The sequence below is a fragment of the Rosa chinensis genome, chromosome 6, assembly GCF_002994745.2.
Source record: "Rosa chinensis cultivar Old Blush chromosome 6, RchiOBHm-V2, whole genome shotgun sequence".
Classification (NCBI taxonomy): domain Eukaryota; kingdom Viridiplantae; phylum Streptophyta; class Magnoliopsida; order Rosales; family Rosaceae; genus Rosa; species Rosa chinensis.
The window spans coordinates 28,492,136-28,516,421 of record NC_037093.1 but is presented as its reverse complement, the minus strand read 5'-3'; the positions used below and the strand labels follow the sequence as shown (position 1 = coordinate 28,516,421).

General features: G+C 37.7%; 1 protein-coding gene across 1 annotated transcript; it reads right to left on the bottom strand.

Moving 5' to 3' along the window:
- Positions 1 to 299: 299 nt before the first annotated feature.
- Positions 300 to 2,570, bottom strand: LOC112171169. The gene has a single exon (XM_024308393.1). The coding sequence runs from the start codon at positions 2,568 to 2,570 to the stop codon at positions 300 to 302; it is 2,271 nt and encodes a 756-aa protein (XP_024164161.1).
- Between the last annotated feature and the right edge of the window lie 21,716 nt (positions 2,571 to 24,286).

Here is a 24,286-nt window from a genome sequence, read left to right as displayed (position 1 = left end):
GATGCCTTGGTTTGCTTTCCAATCTTGCAATTGCCACATATCTTGTCAGTTTTGCCTTTTAGATTGGGTAGACCTCTGACACATTGTTTGGAAGATAGCTTTAGCAAGTCTTGATAGTTTATATGTCCCATCCGTCTGTGCCAAAGTTCAAAGGTTTCTTCTGTGGATCTTACAGACATGCAGGACTGCAAGCTAAAAGATTCATTAGCTTGAATATGGTAACAGTTATCAAAGGATCTCTTACCTCCCATAATACCTTCTCCTTTCTGATTTAAAACCAAACATCTCTGTTTGTTCAACTAAACATCTTCATAGTCATCAGCCAAATGGCTGACACTGATAAGATTTGCAGTTAACCCTTCGACGAATAATACATTTTTGAGATTGGGTATACCTGGAGTGTTAACCGTACCTCGAGCTAGTATATTTGCTTTCCGCCCATCTCCAAAAGTGACGGATCCAGTTGTGTGTTCATCTTCAAAGGAAGTGAACCAGGTTTTGTCTCCAGTCATGTGTCTAGAGCAGCCACTGTCAACATACCAAAAGTCTCGTCGCTTTTCAGCTAGAGCAGTCAAGGCTACCAAACAAGTTGCCTCAATGTGAGCTGAATTAGCACATGCAAAGAGACATGTAGTATCAAATCCATTTTTCTTAGTCCAGACATCTTTTCTTCTTTCAGTTTGAGGATCTTTCTTATAGAACAGTTCAGTTAGTTTGTTAATGAGTTCCTTTTGTTCTTCAAGTTCACACTTTAGAGATTCAACAGTACACTTTTCTTGAGAAAATAGTGAGTTTGAAAATCTTTCATTACATCTAGGTCTGATATGTCCTATCTTACCACAGTGATGACAAGTAGGAATAAAAGTTCTAGAGTTTGCGTACCTGTTTCGACTAGTGGTGGATTCTTGGTCAAGTATTACCTGACAATTTGGTGGTGGTTGATCTTCCCTCCGTTTCTTCATAACTGTGGCTTGATTATCCATGGAAGCTTCTTTCTTTTCTACAGATGATCTCGATGCTCTTACGAACTTCGTGCTCTTGGAACTTTCTCCATTGTACCCTAATCCAGAAGTGTCATGAGGAGCTTTTCCTGATCCAAGCAACTTGGACATGGAAATGGAGCTAACATCGAACTTGGTGAACTTTTCTTGAGTTGATCGTAACTCATCTTGCAAGGACTCAACTTTAGTCAATAATTCCAAGTTCAATACTTGTTGTCCTTTAACTTCTAGTTCTAGCATTTTGATTCTGTTGAGATACTCAGTCTTTTCAGTCTTCCAAGTTGAAGACTTCTGGTCATCTTGCAAATCTGCTAGTTCACCTACATGTTTGCTTCTTTCCAGTTCCCATGCAGATTGTGATGTTTCCAAAAGTTTCTCTAATTTTTCTTTTTCGGTTCTCAGGAATTCAACTTCCTTTTCCAAACTCAAGTTTCTGAGGAGAGTTGCCTTTGAAGCTTTGTAGAGTTGTCTGCAGCGGATATTTGTTTCATCATCAGAGAAGGCTTCATCACTGTCGGAGTCAGGTAGAAGTGATGATACAAACGCAACATTTTCCACTTCCTGAGACTCATCATCACTCCAGGTTGAGAGAAGTGATTTATTGTTGCTATTTCCATGCTTCCTATTTCCACAGTCAGTGGAAATATGACCGTAGCCACCGCACTCATAACACTTAGTTTTACCTGAATGAGTTCCCTTGAAGTTTGCTTTCCCATTCTTGCTATTGTAATCACTGCTGCTACTGCCATTGTAGGAGTTTTTCTTAGATGTGTTGGGATTTCTGGATGAGTTCTTGTTTTTGAGGAATTTTTTAAATTCCTTTGTCAATAGCGCAAGATCCAGTGTCTCCTCTTCTTCTCCTTTGACTGCCTTGAAGGCCACACCTTTATTTTTCTTCTCAGGCTTCAATCTCATTTCATAAGTTTTAAGATTTCCGATGAGTTCATCGAGTGGATATTCATCAATATCAAATGAGTCCTCTATACTTGTGACTTTTGAATGAAATTTTTCTGGTAAAGCTCTGAGTATCTTTTTGACAATCTTGTCTTCATCAAAGGGTGCCCCCAGACTACGACATTGACCAGAGATTTTAAGAATTCTACCATGAAAGTCATCTACTGTTTCATCATCTCCCATGGTCATTGTCTCGAATTCAAAGATCAAGGCTTGTAATTTCTGAGCACGTACCTTTTTATTTCCCTCGTATGTAGTCTGTAGAAGATCCCATGCATGCTTGGCAGTATCACAATGACTGATTCTTAGTTTTTCTCGCTCAGATAGAGCTGTGAAGATGCTGTTCTTGGCTTTGAAGTCTGCTTGCAGATCACGAACTTCTTCTTCAGTCCAGTCCTTCCTTGGTTTGGGAGTGACAATGGAAGAGCTCTCTCCTTTTGCTTTTATCACAGGTACAGTCCATCCATTTTCCACAATATTCCACACATGTTCATCTTGAGCGTAGAGATATGATTTCATGTATATCTTCCACTGAGTATATTTTTCACATCCACCATCGAACCATGGAGGACTATTGACAGATCCACCAGCAGCTCTATCACGTGAATGTTCCATCTTTCCCGGGATCACTAGAAGAATCTAGAACCCGCTCTGATGCCAATTGTTTTTACAAGATGGAACAATTTTAATAGGGTTTAAAAGCTGATCCTAATCTAGTGCACAAATAAAATAACTCAAACACAAAAACTTGCTAACGCAGTGTAAACCTCTCCACTGAGGAAACTTCACTGCGTGGCTTTTTACGTAGCCAACACGAAGAATCAATCCAATATGAAATAATCAAGTTTACAGTATACAAGTAATGTTTGTTCACAACAAACACTTTCACTTAGCAACAGATGCTAACTTGTTTTACAACTGTTCTAACTTCTAATTTATTCAACATCAACTACTAGCTAATCTGTCTTCAATCATCCTCGTACTCAATCTTCTCACTGATCTTGAGAATGAATTATGCAAGTGATTGATTAAGCAATGAAACACATGAAACAAAATACTGAGAGTTTTCAAAGACCTATTCGAACAACAACACAAGTGGTTCAAGCAAAATCAGTTTTATGCAAAACGAAAAACCCTCCTAGATGAATTAGTTTGAAAACCCTTTTATAGGAGTAGGACTCCCCCTCAATCAAATCGTATCTTAATCACAGAATAAGATAAACATGGAAGGGTTTTAAAACTCTTTTTAGCATGTCATCGGTTATGCATATATAAAGAGATTTTGAGATCAATTAAAATCAATGCATATCAATTTAGAATCATGTAAATATGATATGTATTAAATAGACCTTTATCTCAAGATCAGTGAGATAGCTTCCTTGAAATTCTTGATACGCTCAAAGCAAGCATATAATTTAACCCTAGAAATATCATTAGTAGTATAAGCAAGTAGGGATCGTTCTATTCCGGGGATTGAGGGTACACCTGTCAATGTAAGACAATTTAAACAATTAAAATAAAAACAAAGTATACTATTCACACATAAACACTATTCACGAATTTAGGGGGGTTTTAGGTTTTTGGTTTTTCGAAAATTAAAAACAAGAATTAAAACTAAGTATAAACAAAAACACAAATACAAGAATGAAATGTAAGAAACAAAGATTAAAACCAAGTCTATAATTGAATTCGAATGAACCCTACATTGTTCTTCCAAGTCATGTGAAAGGAGTTGATCATGTGAAACATTAGAAAGCAAACGATTTCCCATATTTTACTTTCAACCCTAATTAATCTAAGTGAAAGCACATAGACTAATCCTATCAAACATGTAATCAAGCCCTAGAAAGCTAGTCAATCATACACATTCAACGCATGAAACACATAGAAAGGCTATCAACTCAAGTGTACAACTTAGTATGAAAAAGTTCATCTAATTGCAATTCGATTTTTGTCCAAAACCTTTACTACTTTTGATTTAAGTTCATAACACAAAAAGTTGAATCATGTTCTTAAATCTAGCACCATTCATATCAAAACCCTAAGTGTTTCGAACCACATAAGATTAAAATACAAAAGATATCTATAAAGCAAATTCAATCGAACAATCACACATAAGCAACTTTGGAATCACAACATAGAAATCGAAATTCTTTATTCAATCATAAAATTTCAGATTATAAACCTTGTTCAAACATAAAAGTCAACTAGAAACAATTCTCACGAAACAAAGCAAGGTTACAAAGAAAGAGGTTGAATTACACCGTGAGATGGAGATGAGGATGAAAGATGAAACGTTTGGAATCTTGAATCTCGAAAGCAAGCTTCAAGGTGGAGGATGGATGATGATGCTCACGGCTCCTTCTTCTTCTTCTTCTTCCTTGCTTGAAACGTTGAATGCACTAGAGGATGGAGAGAGCTTTCGCGTAGAGAGAATTTTCTGAATTGTAGGGTTTTTTAAAACGTCAAGAATGAGGGAGTATATATAGGGGACGTTGGCCTTGATCTCCAAGTCTTCATGAATCTTCTATTATTTTCCCAAAGAATTATTTAATAATTCTGCATAGCTTCGACCAATCACGTAGCGCCATGTAAGCCCTGGTGTGTCATCCAACCAATCACAAGCCTTCAAAATAAGTCCCAAATATATTATTGCCGAATATCCATGAATTAATTCTGATTTTATTCTTTATTTTCGGCCAAAATTCCTTTAGGAATTGTAGGAACGAATCTGGACTTGTTTTTGAACCTTTTCTTCCTTAAATCTCTCCATGGACTACCTTTAACGTCTTCCCTTGATTTTCTCTTGATTTTCATGACAAAATGCAGATTTTATTCCTCATTTTCGTCCAAAATATATTGAGGGGCTTTAGGAACGAATCTGGACTTGTTTTGAGCTTTTTCTTGTTGCACAATCCCTTGAAACTCTCCCTATAATATTTCCAACGTTTTTCCTTGATTTCTTCTTTATTTTTCACATTATCTTCATGATTTCCCATGGCAAAATCAGATTTAATTCCCAAAAATATCTCCATTACGTCACAAAACCCTAATTCCATGGGCTTTTATGGGCCTTGATCCATTTTGCCGAAAATCCAACTCAAATCCATAAAGTTCTTGGGCCTCGTTGCTTCAACTTCAAGCCTTTTCATCCTCCAACGTCTAGACACTTCATTTTTCCATTTCTTTTTCATGGTTACGTTGGAAACTTGCTTGGGAAGCCTTCCTCCATTTCGCAGGGTTTCCTGGTTGGAACAGGAAAGCTTATTTCTTCATTTCTGCTCAATTGTGTGACCCTTTTCGTCTCATATTCGCTCGTCTTGACATTCGCAAGCTCCTCTTTCCATTCGTGAGTTCATTTCCACTTTTTAGCTCGGAGGTCCTGAAAATAGAAACTATCACTAAAAATAGAAACTTTCCTAAAACGAAAAATAGAAACTTTCTAAAAATGAAAAATAGAAACTTTCCTAAACTGAAAATGGAAACTTGCCAAAAATGAGAAATGGAAACTACAAAAATGGAAACTTTCTACAATAAGGAACTTTCCCAAACAAAGAATGGAAACTTTCCCAAACAGGGATTTTTCAAGGAAATGGCGCAGAAAATGTAGGGAAATGCAGTTAAAACGTCGCATTAAAATGCTCCTATCAAATTCCCCCACACTTAGCTTTTGCTTGTCCCTTAGCAAATTCACGACACAGACACGACTATGACTTAACGAAAATTTAAAGACTCGACACATAACAGACTCTATTGCCCTTCAACTATTTGTCTCAGCAATCTCTTACTTTCACAACACCAAGATTAGCACTTCACCAAGATTCAATGTTTAGGCATTCGAGAGTTAATTAAAACACATAATTTACATATACACAAGTATGACTTGGTTGGAACAATGGTGATGGTTTCTGTTAAGCATGCTTCAAACAAGTTTGATTCAAATCCTCACAAGGTATATCCACTCTTTCTTCTCTCAGATCATGGCAATGCTTAAAAGCTTATACACTCAAGTATATGTGAAAGATAGCAAGCATATCACATAATATATGGAACGAAAGCACATGCATAAATTTTTCTTTTTAAAGATCTCATGAAAGATACCAACTACTTGCACAGATGGACCCAAGCCATAGGTTCAACTCTTGTAATTCATCTCCACATCAAGGGCTGTCCCATCTTAAGGATCAAGAAGGTCTTATCAAGGGTTGTAATGGGGCCATGGCTCAAGGTTTAAAGAAATGAAAGGTAAGGAATTTAACAAAGTGTCCTAAAAACCTAGCAGAGCTCATGCAAATGTAGAGAGACTTCTAGAAATCCACCAATTATGCAAAAACGTCACTATCCCATGGAGGCGTTATAAAGGGGCCTAATGTCTTCATGTTGGGCCCTAACTTCACTCTAAACTTCCTTTGATCTCTAGTGAGTTGGACAAAGGCCAAATTTTTCTGTAGTGGGCCTTCAATTTAAAGTAAACTCCAAACTCACCAAGTATGGGGGACTAAAATCCATAGATACTTTTCTTTTTCTTTTTCTTAGCCGTACACATATTTTCATTTTCTTTTTCTTTTTCCACGACTTTAACATACATTTTTCTCTCATGGACAAGTCTACCCCCACACTTGAACTTTCATCTTTTCTCATCCTTCATTATTGACGCCAAAATTCTTCAAGTAAAGTCTCAATTTAGCTCCACTAAGTTCTTAGAACAAACGGTAGGGTTATAGCTATACTAAGGTTTAGGTTAAAGATTTTAAGGGTGATGAAAGAAAAGGCTTAACGTAGGCTCAAAGGGGTTTATCTAAGGGAGTCCCACGACGGGCACAATTAGGGACACAAGTTCATTTGGCAATGGTGGTAATTCCTAGGGTGCCTCTATCCTTTCCAGAATCAGGGCCATGTATTGACAAACGTCTCAACAAGCACAAGAGTGAATTCTAGCATTCTCTAGTCCATCAAACTTAATCTATGGCAAGTAGTCAATCAAGATGAAAGAATAATGAGATCATCAAAACATGGCCAAGAAAATAAGAATATATTTTTCATTTCTCTCCAAGAAGAAGGGACATGGGCTTAAATATCTCACATGGGTTTTTATGAATCAAAACTCATCTTAACATGCTCATATTCTGTACCAAAGTCACGAAATTGATAGGAGCATTTTAATGCGACGTTTTAACTGTTATTTCCCTATATTTTCTGTGTTATTTCCTTAATAAAACTCTGTTTAGGAAAGTTTCCATTCTTCGAATGGGAAAGTTCCTAATTGTAGAAAGTTTCCATTTTGTAGTTTCTATTTTCCATTTTTAGAAAGTTTCCATTTTAGTTTAAGAAAGTTTCCATTTCTTATTTTAGAAAGCTTCTATTTTCAGGTTTTTGGAATAAATAAGCTGAATTGAGTTCATAAATGGAACGAGAAGTTTCATGAAGATGACATGGCAAGGAGAGAATCAAGGAAGAGTTTTTTTAAAAAAAGGAAAATATATTTTCCTTGGGGATTAAATTTGCCGTGTAATACTTAAGGAAAAACAAGGTGACAACGTGGGAATTAAAAATGATTGATTGAGGATTTCAAGGAGAGATTTTCTTGGGAGGCTTTTATGAAAAGAAATATTGTTGGAGGAATAATTTGGTGTGATTGCCAACGTGAAAATCAGAAATAATCAAGGAGATGACGCCAAGAGAGATGCAAGGGAGATATTTATGGAAGGAAAATATGTGTGCACCAAGGAAAAGCTAAAAAGGCGTCTAGATTCATCCCTAAATTCCCTAAAGGAATGTTGGCCGAAATTCATGAAGAAAATCAGAATAATTTCAAGGAAATTCGGCAATTAAATATTAGGGAGGTATTTTAGAGAATTATGATTGGTTGGAACACATCACAAGGCTTACCTGGCATTCTATGATTGGTTGGACCACATCACAAAGCTTACTTGGCGAATTCCTATTGGTGGAAGCTATGTGGAAATTTCTGATTGCTTTGTGAATCCTAGCCGTGCTCCTATATATACCCACCTCTTTGACGATGAGAGGGGTTCCACACACCTTAGAAAAATTCAGAAAAATTATATTGTTGCCGTGAGCTTCTCCCATCTTCTCTCCATCCTCTAAAGCAAGCTACGAGTTCAAGCAAGGCCAAGGGAGAAGAAGAATTGCCGTGAGCATCATCATCCACCACCATTCTTGAAGCTTGCTTTCGAGATTCAAGAGACCACAACGTTAATCATCCATCTTCATCCTCCATCCACGGTGTAATCCGATTCTCCTTTGTAACCTTTGCTTTGATTTCGTTGGTTTTGTTCTAGTTGACATATGTGTTTGAACAATTGTTAAATTCTGGAATTTTATGATTAATTAAGAATTTTCAGATTCATATATTGTAATTCGAGAGTTGCTTATGTGAGTTTGTTTAATTAAATTTGCGTTATAGATATCCTTTGTGTATTAATCTTATTTGGGTCGACACTTATAGGGTTTATGCATAATTGTTGCTAGGTTTAAGAACATGAAATCGACTTTTCGTTTTGTGTAAACTTGAATCAAAGTAGTAAAGGTTTTGGACAAAGATCGAATTTAATTAAAGAGGATTGCAATTAGGTGGATTTTTCCATAACTAAGTTGTACACTTGAGTTGATAGACTTTCTTTATGCGTAATGCGTTAAACATGACATGATTGACTAGCTTTCTAGGGTTTGATTGCATGTTTGATAGGATTAATCTAGGTGCTTTCGCTTAGGTTAATTAGCATTGAAAAGTAAAATATGGGAAATCATTTGCTTTCGAATGTTTCACATGATCAACTCTTTTCTCATGACTTAGATGAACAATATTAGGGTTTGAGTCAATTTTAATCATATGTTTCGGTTTTGATCTTTGTTCTCTCATTCCATTTGTATTTTTATGTTTTTGCATTTTAATTGTTTTGTTAACTTAGTTTTATTTTCGAAAAACCAAAAACAAAATCCCCCCTTTTCGCAAATAATGTTTATATTTTGTTATATCTTTGTAAATATTATACTTTGTTTTAATTTTAATTGTTTAATTGTTTGATAATGACAGGTGTACCCTCAATCCCCGGAATAGAACGATCCCTATTTGCTTATACTACTAACGATATTTTCAGGGTTAAATTATGCGCTTGCTTTTAGCGCATCAGAAATCCATATCCACTACAAGGCACATATTTTTCATATATCTCAATTAACCAAAGAATACCGTTTTAAAATCATCTCAATTGTGTGATCCTCTTTTAGCCATAATTTCAGAGATATAGAATCATACTAGACAGTTGAAAGGCCATCCTATGACTCAAAACAAAAACAAAAACAACGAATTTTTTTTTTTTTTTTTTTGACATTTTTCAATTTTTTTTTTTTTGTATTTTTCAATTTATATGACTCAAGACAAAAGTATAAATCCCTTCCCCCACACTTAAATATTGCATTGTCCTCAATGTAATCAATCGTAAGCATGCAATGAAACAAGTAAGCATATAGGGTAGAGATTTACGAAAAGACCTACTAAATTCAAAAAGAAAATATGAAAAGAGAGAGAAATAGGGAAGGAGAAATCAAATCTGCGTGTGTAGACTCCTCCACAGCTACTTCTGAATTGGGTTGCCTCCCAAGCAGCGCTTGAATTTAACGTCTTTCAGCCAGACGGACCTCCACTAAATAAAGTTAGTGACTATACAATAAAAGAAATACAAATTAATGATTTATACCCAAAAACGTCACTATTCACTTTTTTTTTTTTTTAGACAAGTATAATTAGAAGTATAATGTACATAATTTTACACAGAGACACAAGTACAAAACGTCACTATTCACTATTCACGATTTTTACAAGTATAAAGAGAAGTATAATATACAAAATTTCCATAGAATAAAACGTCACAAATATATGTCCATATTTTAGTTAGAGTATAACATAGTTAATAAAAACTTGAATTCCATTATAAGCCCTTAACCAAAGTTTAGACGTGCGGCCCAAGGGCTCGATCCTTAAAACTAGTCGCCCTCCTCAATCTTTTGGTAACTCTTTTCACACAGAGCCAGGTAGCAGAGGAACGATTTTGGCGGAGCTCAGCTCACTTGTTTAGCAGGGGACGAGACCCTTTGCTAGCACTTCTCGTATCCAATCAACCTAGACACCCTATGCTACTAAGGTGCGCCACATGAAAGAGAAGGGTGCATGACTAATGTTAAAGACAAAGTCCTTCACCTATTCCATTATGGTCAAAAACTTATAATAAAATTCACACTCTCATAAACCAATTTTTCACTATTCACAAAAATCATGTACAATTATTCTTTTCTTTTCTTTTATCTACAATTATTTCAACACTTAGGTACAGGAACAGGGAGTCTCGATGTGCAATGGGACTGAAACAGCTACCCTTTTCAAGACTATGTTTAATCCAATATACCTTAGTGCATCACAACATTTTGTTTTGTTATAAACATCATTGATTTCGAATTAAATTCCAAGTAGTAAATCAAGGGGACGTGCGGCCCAAGTATAGTTGTCTAGACACTAAGTCCCTCCTACATCCTTTGGGCAACCTTACTGAAATGGCCAGGTAGGGGAGGGCGAACACAAGAGGTAGAATCCATTTTGGCATGAGCTACTCCCACAATGTGGTTTAGGCCCATTTGTAAGTACTTCTGGATCCAAACCAGTTATGAACGTTGTCCCCTTCCTAGACACCATCCCACATAGGCTATACTTACTTAGATGAAAAAGGTCCTAGGTGTGAAGACAGTTCAATGAATATTAATAAAAACCGCCCTCAACCTTAAGGGACCTGAACTAGGTACCAATAAGGGGTTTAGGTCAATATTAATAAACATGACTTCACCTATTCCTCTTTAATTTACAACTCACAATAAAACTCGTATTCAATAATATAAATAACAACCTAAGTAATACATTAACTAAATTTTCGAAAGTTTATAAACAAATATAGGATATTTACGAAATTAAAACATATAAAACAAATATTCACACTTCAACAAGTGATTTTTCAATCCCCGGCAACGGTGCCAAAAATTGATACGCTCAAAGCAAGCATATAATTTAACCCTAGAAATATCATTAGTAGTATAAGCAAGTAGGGATCGTTCTATTCCGGGGATTGAGGGTACACCTGTCAATGTAAGACAATTTAAACAATTAAAATAAAAACAAAGTATACTATTCACACATAAACACTATTCACGAATTTAGGGGGGTTTTAGGTTTTTGGTTTTTCGAAAATTAAAAACAAGAATTAAAACTAAGTATAAACAAAAACACAAATACAAGAATGAAATGTAAGAAACAAAGATTAAAACCAAGTCTATAATTGAATTCGAATGAACCCTACATTGTTCTTCCAAGTCATGTGAAAGGAGTTGATCATGTGAAACATTAGAAAGCAAACGATTTCCCATATTTTACTTTCAACGCTAATTAATCTAAGTGAAAGCACATAGACTAATCCTATCAAACATGTAATCAAGCCCTAGAAAGCTAGTCAATCATACACATTCAACGCATGAAACACATAGAAAGGCTATCAACTCAAGTGTACAACTTAGTATGAAAAAGTTCATCTAATTGCAATTCGATTTTTGTCCAAAACCTTTACTACTTTTGATTTAAGTTCATAACACAAAAAGTTGAATCATGTTCTTAAATCTAGCACCATTCATATCAAAACCCTAAGTGTTTCGAACCACATAAGATTAAAATACAAAAGATATCTATAAAGCAAATTCAATCGAACAATCACACATAAGCAACTTTGGAATCACAACATAGAAATCGAAATTCTTTATTCAATCATAAAATTTCAGATTATAAACCTTGTTCAAACATAAAAGTCAACTAGAAACAATTCTCACGAAACAAAGCAAGGTTACAAAGAAAGAGGTTGAATTACACCGTGAGATGGAGATGAGGATGAAAGATGAAACGTTTGGAATCTTGAATCTCGAAAGCAAGCTTCAAGGTGGAGGATGGATGATGATGCTCACGGCTCCTTCTTCTTCTTCTTCTTCCTTGCTTGAAACGTTGAATGCACTAGAGGATGGAGAGAGCTTTCGCGTAGAGAGAATTTTCTGAATTGTAGGGTTTTTTAAAACGTCAAGAATGAGGGAGTATATATAGGGGACGTTGGCCTTGGTCTCCAAGTCTTCATGAATCTTCTATTATTTTCCCAAAGAATTATTTAATAATTCTGCATAGCTTCGACCAATCACGTAGCGCCATGTAAGCCCTGGTGTGTCATCCAACCAATCACAAGCCTTCAAAATAAGTCCCAAATATATTATTGCCGAATATCCATGAATTAATTCTGATTTTCTTCTTTATTTTCGGCCAAAATTCCTTTAGGAATTGTAGGAACGAATCTGGACTTGTTTTTGAACCTTTTCTTCCTCAAATCTCTCCATGGGCTACCTTTAACGTCATCCCTTGATTTTCTCTTGATTTTCATGACAAAATGCAGATTTTATTCCTCATTTTCGTCCAAAATATATTGAGGGGCTTTAGGAACGAATCTGGACTTGTTTTGAGCTTTTTCTTGTTGCACAATCCCTTGAAACTCTCCCTATAATATTTCCAACGTTTTTCCTTGATTTCTTCTTTATTTTTCACATTATCTTCATGATTTCCCATGGCAAAATCAGATTTAATTCCCAAAAATATCTCCATCACGTCACAAAACCCTAATTCCATGGGCTTTTATGGGCCTTGATCCATTTTGCCGAAAATCCAACTCAAATCCATAAAGTTCTTGGGCCTCGTTGCTTCAACTTCAAGCCTTTTCATCCTCCAACGTCTAGACACTTCATTTTTCCATTTCTTTTGCATGGTTACGTTGGAAACTTGCTTGGGAAGCCTTCCTCCATTTCGCAGGGTTTCCTGGTTGGAACAGGAAAGCTTATTTCTTCATTTCTGCTCAATTGTGTGACCTTTTTCGTCTCATATTCGCTCGTCTTGACATTCGCAAGCTCCTCTTTCCATTCGTGAGTTCATTTCCACTTTTTAGCTCGGAGGTCCTGAAAATAGAAACTATCACTAAAAATAGAAACTTTCCTAAAACGAAAAATAGAAACTTTCTAAAAATGAAAAATAGAAACTTTCCTAAACTGAAAATGGAAACTTGCCAAAAATGAGAAATGGAAACTACAAAAATGGAAACTTTCTACAATAAGGAACTTTCCCAAACAAAGAATGGAAACTTTCCCAAACAGGGATTTTTCAAGGAAATGGCGCAGAAAATGTAGGGAAATGCAGTTAAAACGTCGCATTAAAATGCTCCTATCAATTCTCTTCATGCGATCCTCCTTTATTTCCTTTGTTTCTGCGAGCAATTAGGAGAGTATCTCTCCTAGTTCTTTGCATGTCTGTTGTCCTTGAGATCTTGGGAAAGTCATGTGTTGAAGGGAGTAGTCCAAGTACTTACAAGCCATCAACGCAGATTTGCTTTCTTGAACTCTTCCCTCTCTTTTGTTTTTCGTAAATTTTTATTTGATTTAGGATTTCTTGCGTTATCTCTTATTCCATGCTTGATTTATGCTTTGTATGCTTTATACTTGTTTATACATTGAGGACAATGCATGATTTAAGTGTGGGGGAAGGGTTTAATGTTTCACTTTGTTTTTAGATAGTTAGTTTTGTGGTCTTAAAAAAAAAAAAAAAATTAAATATTTTCGTCACTTTATTAATAATAAAAAAAAAATTCGTCACTGTTCACAAAAAAAAAAAAACTTTTTGTTTTGTTTGTTTTGTGTTTTGAGTCTTAGGATGCCCTTTTAACTGTCTAGGATGAGCTTATATCTCTGAAATTAAGGCTAAAAGAGGATCATGAGATTGAGATAATGTTTGATGATATTCTTTGGTTAATTATGATTTATGAAAAGCATATGAATGTGTAGTAGATATGGTGTATGCGTAACTTTGGTACAGAATATGAACATGTGGAAGATAAGTTGTGATTCATAATAACCCTTGTGAGAATTTGAGCCATGTGCCCTTTCTTTGTTGAGTGATTAATGAAAAAAATGAATTATACTCTTATTTTCTTGGCGATGATTTTGTTGATCTCATTATTCTTTCATCTTGATTGACTACTTGCCATAGATTAAGTTTGATGGACTAGAGAATGCTAGAATTCACTTTTGTGCTTGTTGAAACTTTTATCAATACATGTCCCTGATTCTGGAAAGAATAAAGGCAACTTAGGATTTTTACCACCATAGCCAAATATAGCCTGTGTCCCTATTTGTGTCCGTCGTGGGACCCCCCTAGTTTAACCATTTTGAGCCTACATTGAACCTTTTCTTTCATCACCCTCAAAATTCCTTAACCCTGAACCTCAGTATAGTTATATCCTTACCCTTTGTTCTAAAGACTTAGTGGAGCATATTTTTGAGACTTTGCTTGGAGTTTTGGCGTCAAGGAAGACTTTTGAAGACATGAAGAAGTTCAAGTGTGGGGGTTAGACTTGTCCATATGTAATTAGTATATGTAATTGCCAAAAAAAAAAGAAAAAAAAAGAATATTACGGCAAAAAAAAAAAGAGAAAAAATGTAAAGTATTGTTTTATGTTTATGGATTTTAGTCCCCTATACTTAGTAGATTTGGAGTTTGGTTTGAAGTGAAGGCCCATTGTTGAAGAATTTGGTCTTTGTCCTATTTTCACTTGTTCAAAAGAAAGTTAGAATGAAGTTTGGGCCCAACATGATGGCACTTGGCCTTTTATTAAGCTTTGGAGGATACTTGGCGTCTACAACATATGGTGGAGTTCGAAATTGGTCTCTCTACATCAACGAGTGCTCTACTAGGTTTTTAGGATACTTTGTGATTTTCCTATCCCTTCGTTTCTTTTATCCTTAAGCCTTGGCCCCATTACAGCCTTGAATTGTAAGACCTCTTTGATCCTTAAGATGGGACAGTCTTTGATCTGTGGAGATGAGTTATGACTGTTGAACTTATGGCTTGGGTTCATCTGTGCAAGTGGTTGATATCTTTCATGAGATCTTTTGAAAAAAATATATATGTGCTTTCGTTTCTTATACATATGTGATATTACTTGCTATTCTTTCACATATACTTGAGTGATAAGCTTTTAAGCATGAGCCTTGAATCTGAGAGAAGAAAGAGTGATTTATCCATGTGAGGTTTGAATCATGACTTGTTTGAAATATGTTAAAGAACGCACCACCAATGTTTACCCCCAAGTCTTACATGCTTATATGTGGATTATATCTTGTAATTAACACTTGAATATCTTGATGATGTGATGCTTGGTTAAGTGCTAATCTTGGTGACTTGAAAGTATGAGATTTCTGAGACAATATGTTAAAGGGCAGTAGAGGTTTTTGTGTGTCAAAGTTTGTGTCTTAGCTTGTGACGTTTTCCTTGGTTTTTGTTTGAGTGTTTTACGTTTTTGAGTCTTTGTGTCCTTGTGTTTTCGTCGTTTTCCATACTTAGTTGATTTTTGTAGTTTCTTTGTTTTGTTTTGTAGTCTTTTTGGTTTGTTATGTTGATTTTGCTAAGGGACTAGCAAAAGCTAAGTGTGGGGGAATTTGATAGGAGCATAAAATGCGACGTTTATAATGTTTAAACCCTATATTTTGCTAAGTTATTTCCTTTATCTTGATCAATTTAACTTAGTTAGTGTTTTTCAGGTGAAAATGGAGTCTCAAGGTCCGAAAATGACTAAGGAATGCACAAGTGGCGCAGAAATGAGAAGAAATGAAGAAATGGAAGTTCTCCCAGTTTGACTAGGAAAAGGAATCCTAGTTGGAGTAGGAATCAGAAGCTGACTTGGATTCAAACTCTTAAGTCGCGAAAATTAGAAGTTCTACTTGGATAAGGAAACCCAATTCTACTCAAATAAGGAATCCTAGTGTGACAAGGAGTCCCTGTTGGATAAGGATTACTCAAGAAGGTTCCGGAAGAGTGTAGAAGAATCGCAGAAAAGAAGTTTGTATCCAACCAGGAAACCTACTTGTATATGGAGTTCTACTTATACTAGGAGACCTGTGGAAGCTAGGAGAAGTCTATGGAACGTACAAGAAGCATCTAGAAGTCTCAAGAAGGTCATATGCCGTGCACATGGAAGAGGAAGTCATGAAGAACTCGAATTACAAAGCAATGAGGAGTTTGGACTTCTTGTTGAGTAAGGATTGGAATTGCCGTGAGATTCTTGAAGGTTCTAGGGAGTTCTTGACGTTTTTACTTCAGAATAGGCGTGGAAGACTTGTGAGAGGCATGTGATGTGAAGGAAAACCGAATTGGACTCAACTTGTGCTTCAAAAGTCAAATCCATTACAGATTCGGAAATCTGCCTGTGGAGATCAGTCAACTTCAACGGAGTGTCAAAAATAGCTTAGAGCTCAGAAAATCTTTATATGGTTGGAAAGCTACCGATGTCTAGGTTCCAGAGCTTTTTACGGTTCGTCAATAGCTATTTTCTAGAGAAAGTTATGGCCGTTTTAGTGGACTGAGGTCAATCCTGCCGGAAATCTGTTTTGTGAGAAAGAAGTCCTAAATCAACACGAACTAAGAGAAACCAAGTAGAAGGGGATTGGGAGAGCCTTGGGACGTCCTCTTATAAATACCTTGTGTATTAGATGTTTCAAGGTTAACAACTTTCTCCACAATTTCGTATTCTCACTTGTTCTCTCTAGTTTTCAGGTTTGCGCAATCTTCAAGGAACAAAGCCGTGACCATCCATCTTCCTAGCCGTGATCAACACTTGTGCGACACCTTGGAGCTGCTTTGGACCTTGGGACATGATCAAGGGTTGTTGTCACGCCCCTGATTTTACACACATGAAAATCGATATATATAACCCCATAATTATATATGCGTGAACGTCCAGTCATCAATACAAAATACCTGGAATCTTTTTCCCTTTAACTTACACAGATATTGATGCCCTGAACCTTCAAAGTTAATATAAACTCGCTCCATAGAGTTATATATTACAATGCTTACGAATTAAATTGTCAACAACAAAATAAAACGTAAATGCAGCTCAGAGTAACTATACAACGGAAGTCCTTATCAACGGTAAAGTCACAAAGATAGCTTCCTACCATAAAGCTGCACAAGCATCACCTCAGCTTCAGCCACGATCTCCTCGACCTGCAGGATTAACCCCTACACCATTCCATTGAATAGTGCACCGGGTTCCACACAACAAACCCGGTAAGCTTATGAAGCTCGTATGAGTAACTCAAAAACCAATTACACAAATTTCACAAAAGCCTTCTGCTCATAACCTCAATCCTAGCATCCAATTACACAAATTTCGGTCAAACAAGACTTCCTCAAGAAATGTTTAACACCATCCTAACACCCTACAGCGAATTCCAACTTCACACTCATTTCCCATTTCCCCCCCCCTAGGAGTTTTTGTCATCAACATGACATCAAAGGTGAAGAACAATGAATCACCTTCCTATCCTCACTACAGAGTACAGTTCATAACCGCTATGGCTCTTAATGTAAATCAAACCATCAATCAATAAAATCAAGGAGAAATCAAGGCAATCACATATCAAAACAAGCAAAACAATTCATAGTAACCCCTGCATATAATTTAGTTCAGGAGGTCACATTAAGTCAAACAATTCAAGACAAGGTAGTCATCGAAGTCCCACACTCTGACGTCTGTAGGTAGCCCCAACCATCACAGCAGTCCTCTCGATCTTTGTTAACTTAATAACAATTCAGCTCCGCTACCGAGCAGTCATCACACTGATCATCGCACAGATTTCCACCGATCATCACCTAGATTTGCATCATCCTACTAATCATCACTTAGATTTCAAGGATCATCACATAGATTCACGCAGATATCGCCACTCATCGCCCAGATAGCGATCATCACATAGATTTCGTTGGTCATCACATAGATAGCGATCATCACATAGATTTCGCTGGTCATCACATAGATAGCGATCATCACATAGATTTCGCTGGTCATCACATAGATAGCGATCATCACATAGATTTCGCTGGTCATCACATAGATAGCGATCATCACATAGATTTCGCTGGTCATCACATAGATATTTCTATACAAGCTTTACATGACAATCATCACAAAGATTCACCACGAAGTCACTAATACATGAATATATATGTATATATATATACCCCATAATATATATATAGACACACATAGTCATCCATTCAGAAATGCCACTAATACCAACTATAGTCGTAGTTAACCTAATAACTCCAAGACAATAGGGTAGTCATGCTCATAACAAATATCGATCATATTCATAACAAATATTGATCCTGCTCATAACAAATATCAATCCTGTTCATAACAAATATCGATTCTACTCATAACGATCCTGCTCATAACACATATCGATCATACTCATAACAATTATCGTGAGATTTCCCCAACAAACGATAAAGGTAATTCGTTCACAAATGAACCTTGTGAGATTACTCACCTCGAAACTCCCGCTGCGTCTTCAATTCAGGACAAGGCAGCCAATCCACAAAATAGCCGTCCAAGGAGTACTACGTCACGTACCTAAGGAATTACAGCTCTCATTCAGTCAACGAATCACAAGGGATAACGTTCGAAACCCTAAATCGAACCAAAATTCCCAAGGTGACGCCAAATGAGGCGAAACCACATCCGAGACCTCCCAAAGTCCTCGGAATACGTCCACGATCGATGTGACCAAACCACAAGTCGATCGGACGCTCAAATCCTCAAGGATCGAATAAATCGATCGGTATGAAACTGCAAAAATCATAACAATTCCATACGAACTCCAAAATTTGCATATTATATATCGAAACGCTCGTATCAACGAGTAGAACATATATAATACCAAAACCAATTCCTTAAGTGGCCGGAACACCGCCGGAACGCCACCACAGAAGGTGGTGCACCGCCGCCGGCCAAAAACACATTATTTCACAAAACTCCCAACATCAAAAAGCTTCATCTAAGCATGCTTGTGAATTCTCATAACTGGATCGAAGTCAGAAAACAAGCCTAAGGGATCGAAAACTACCTCACAAGCCGTGAACAGTGATCCAATCCGAGTTGATCGAAGTTTCACGTGAATCGATCCAAACAACCACCAAGGATCGATCAGCGAAGCTATTCTGAGCTCAACCAAGGAATCGTTGAAGCCATGAAGTCGCCGGAGTTGTGTTTTCCGGCCGGGTCCGAAAACACAAGGCTGCACCGCCTTGCAGCGCCGCCGTGGAGAAGAATCGGCGATAGAGACCACCAGAGGGACGACCAGACGGAGGAAACGACCCTGCTGGTCAAGTTTCACGGCCGGAGACCGCCGCAGTTGGCCGGAAAATCCGGGTCGGGTCGGCCGGGTTCGGGTCGGGTCAGTCGAAAAACTTCGACTCTGAGGGAGCGGACGAGAGAGAAGAGAGAGAGAGTTACAAAAATTTCCGGAAAAGGAAATAATGAAAAAAAATCTCATTTTCCCTTTATATACTAAAACGGAAACTTTTTCCAATAGCCATAACTTCCTCATACGAACTCCGATTTATGCGTTCCGCATGTCCACGAACTCGTATCGACGCGCTCTACGACTTTCGTGAAGGAAGTTTTTGGAGAATCTCAACGTATCAAAAGTCAACCTTGAAACCCCCCCTAATTCCACACTTTACGAATAAAAATTCGTCCAAAACACTTCCGCTCCGTCCACGAGCCACGAAAACGTCCGATACCCACAATTTAAATTCCGGAAAATCCTCGGAAAGTAAATACGAATTTCTGGGGCATCACATTCTACCCCCCTTAAAGAAATTTCGTCCCGAAATTTAAACGTACCACTCCCACAGTACGTATAAATCATCCCCACATCCAATTCTCATTCCTCAACAACCTGTTCTCACCTCGCTGTACAATATCCTAGCTCAATAATGGATACAGGTACCCCACCTAATATCACAACACTAGGAATCTTTACCACACCGCTCGGTGGCAACCCCATCATTTCATGGATCTCATCCTCGTACACTATCCAACAAAGACTCTGTGACTGCAGCACTACACACAGATCACACAAGAGTCCAGAATCCTGTTATCACAACAGTATCTGCATCATATCATCAATAATGCAAACCTTGCATTACAAGAATTGAAAATGAAACCTTCATTTCAACTCACCTCGAACCTATGCATCACAACTTAATAAGTGTCTACCCAACCTGGGAACACAAAATCAAGCTAAGGTCTGGCCCCACCTGACCCGCACACACATCATCACCTGTCATTGTAATTACAATCAAAGTGGTATAGACCTTCTACTACCACAACAATGAAGGATGCATCACATCACATGCCACACTCAAAAGTCTAGCTATAGACAACAGACAAAACTCAACACAACACAACACATGGAAAGAAGTACACAACTATCACACATTATTCTAGCACACAAGCAGAATTAGATAAGGTACTTTCTTATCCGCACACACATCAGCTTGAGGAAACCATGCAACCATGATTCCATCTAGCACTCCATAACCTTTCCATCTAAAGGAAAACATAAATCACCGCTGTGACAATGTTCTATTTGCTAACTTAACCATCAAGAAGCAAATCAAGTCTCATCTAGACAATAAAGGAAGAATACTCTCGGAATTCTCCTATAATTACATACTTATGAGTCTCCAGCAACCTCGACCGTTACTCCCATAAACTATCCTGGCAGACAGACAAGAACTCTGACTGACATCGTAACCACTCGTCCGGCCAAGGACGTGATTACCTATTTCCTGCCTTGATCACCGTCTGCGATCAGTCACCGTCTATGACTCAATATATATCACCATCTGTGATCAGTCACCATCTGTGACCTCAATATATCACCATCTGTGATCAGTCACCATCTGTGACTCAATATCGATCACCATCTGTGATCAGTCACCATCTGTGACTCAATATATATCACCATCTGTGATCAGTCACCATCTGTGACTCAATATATCACCATCTGTGATCAGTCACCATCTGTGACCTCAATATATCACCATCTGTGATCAGTCACCATCTGTGACTCAATATATATCACCATCTGTGATCAGTCACCATCTGTGACTCAATATATCACCATCTGTGATCAGTCACCATCTGTGACCTCAATATATCACCATCTGTGATCAGTCACCATCTGTGACTCAATATATCACCATCTGTGATCAGTCACCTCAATATATCACCATCTGTGATCAGTCACCATCTGTGACTCAATATATATCACCATCTGTGATCAGTCACCATCTGTGACTCAATATATCACCATCTGTGATCAGTCACCATCTGTGACTCAATATATCACCATCTGTGATCAGTCACCATCTGTGACTCAATATCGATCACCATCTGTGATCAGTCACCGTAACTTAGACACGATATACACATAGCTCACACTTACGGTCATCAATTCTCTAATCTTCCATATCGTGCCTACATAAGTCAACTGGTGACTACATCCTCATGCTTAGATTCTCAACTAGCGTTCCATTACACAAATTAAACCAACAATCAATCAAATCAACCACACACTACGTCAGAAGATACAATTCTATCCCCTACGTAAACAAGAGTTAAATCTAAAGGTCCTCATTCCTCAAAAGACTATAACTCCTAGAAGCTACCTTAAGCTCCTACAACTTATTCACTGAGCCAACACTACCCTGAAGATTCACATTCCAACACTCATTGCATACCCAATGACTATATCAATACCGAAGAGCATCAGATGGGGATCCGCTGCAGACGGGCCATCACTCGAGGAGTATTGATTGTCACCAAATATGCACCTTACGCTCTGATACCAAACTGTCACGCCCCTGATTTTACACACATGAAAATCGATATATATAACCCCATAATTATATATGCGTGAACGTCCAGTCATCAATACAAAATACCTGGAATCTTTTTCCCTTTAACTTACACAGATATTGATGCCCTGAAACTTCAAAGTTAATATAAACTCGCTCCATAGAGTTATATATTACAATGCTTACGAATTAAATTGTCAACAACAAAATAAAACGTAAATGCAGCTCAGAGTAACTATACAACGGAAGTCCTTATCAACGGTAAAGTCACAAAGATAGCTTCCTACCATAAAGCTGCACAAGCATCACCTCAGCTTCAGCCACGATCTCCTCGACCTGCAGGATTAACCCCTACACCATTCCATTGAATAGTGCACCGGGTTCCACACAACAAACCCGGTAAGCTTATGAAGCTCGTATGAGTAACTCAAAAACCAATTACACAAATTTCACAAAAGCCTTCTGCTCATAACCTCAATCCTAGCATCCAATTACACAAATTTCGGTCAAACAAGACTTCCTCAAGAAATGTTTAACACCATCCTAACGCCCTACAGCGAATTCCAACTTCACACTCATTTCCCATTTCCCCCCCCTAGGAGTTTTTGTCATCAACATGACATCAAAGGTGAAGAACAATGAATCACCTTCCTATCCTCACTACAGAGTACAGTTCATAACCGCTATGGCTCTTAATGTAAATCAAACCATCAATCAATAAAATCAAGGAGAAATCAAGGCAATCACATATCAAAACAAGCAAAACAATTCATAGTAACCCCTGCATATAATTTAGTTCAGGAGGTCACATTAAGTCAAACAATTCAAGACAAGGTAGTCATCGAAGTCCCACACTCTGACGTCTGTAGGTAGCCCCAACCATCACAGCAGTCCTCTCGATCTTTGTTAACTTAATAACAATTCAGCTCCGCTACCGAGCAGTCATCACACTGATCATCGCACAGATTTCCACCGATCATCACCTAGATTTGCATCATCCTACTAATCATCACTTAGATTTCAAGGATCATCACATAGATTCACGCAGATATCGCCACTCATCGCCCAGATAGCGATCATCACATAGATTTCGTTGGTCATCACATAGATAGCGATCATCACATAGATTTCGCTGGTCATCACATAGATAGCGATCATCACATAGATTTCGCTGGTCATCACATAGATAGCGATCATCACATAGATTTCGCTGGTCATCACATAGATAGCGATCATCACATAGATTTCGCTGGTCATCACATAGATATTTCTATACAAGCTTTACATGACAATCATCACAAAGATTCACCACGAAGTCACTAATACATGAATATATATGTATATATATATACCCCATAATATATATATAGACACACATAGTCATCCATTCAGAAATGCCACTAATACCAACTATAGTCGTAGTTAACCTAATAACTCCAAGACAATAGGGTAGTCATGCTCATAACAAATATCGATCATATTCATAACAAATATTGATCCTGCTCATAACAAATATCAATCCTGTTCATAACAAATATCGATTCTACTCATAACGATCCTGCTCATAACACATATCGATCATACTCATAACAATTATCGTGAGATTTCCCCAACAAACGATAAAGGTAATTCGTTCACAAATGAACCTTGTGAGATTACTCACCTCGAAACTCCCGCTGCGTCTTCAATTCAGGACAAGGCAGCCAATCCACAAAATAGCCGTCCAAGGAGTACTACGTCACGTACCTAAGGAATTACAGCTCTCATTCAGTCAACGAATCACAAGGGATAACGTTCGAAACCCTAAATCGAACCAAAATTCCCAAGGTGACGCCAAATGAGGCGAAACCACATCCGAGACCTCCCAAAGTCCTCGGAATACGTCCACGATCGATGTGACCAAACCACAAGTCGATCGGACGCTCAAATCCTCAAGGATCGAATAAATCGATCGGTATGAAACTGCAAAAATCATAACAATTCCATACGAACTCCAAAATTTGCATATTATATATCGAAACGCTCGTATCAACGAGTAGAACATATATAATACCAAAACCAATTCCTTAAGTGGCCGGAACACCGCCGGAACGCCACCACAGAAGGTGGTGCACCGCCGCCGGCCAAAAACACATTATTTCACAAAACTCCCAACATCAAAAAGCTTCATCTAAGCATGCTTGTGAATTCTCATAACTGGATCGAAGTCAGAAAACAAGCCTAAGGGATCGAAAACTACCTCACAAGCCGTGAACAGTGATCCAATCCGAGTTGATCGAAGTTTCACGTGAATCGATCCAAACAACCACCAAGGATCGATCAGCGAAGCTATTCTGAGCTCAACCAAGGAATCGTTGAAGCCATGAAGTCGCCGGAGTTGTGTTTTCCGGCCGGGTCCGAAAACACAAGGCTGCACCGCCTTGCAGCGCCGCCGTGGAGAAGAATCGGCGATAGAGACCACCAGAGGGACGACCAGACGGAG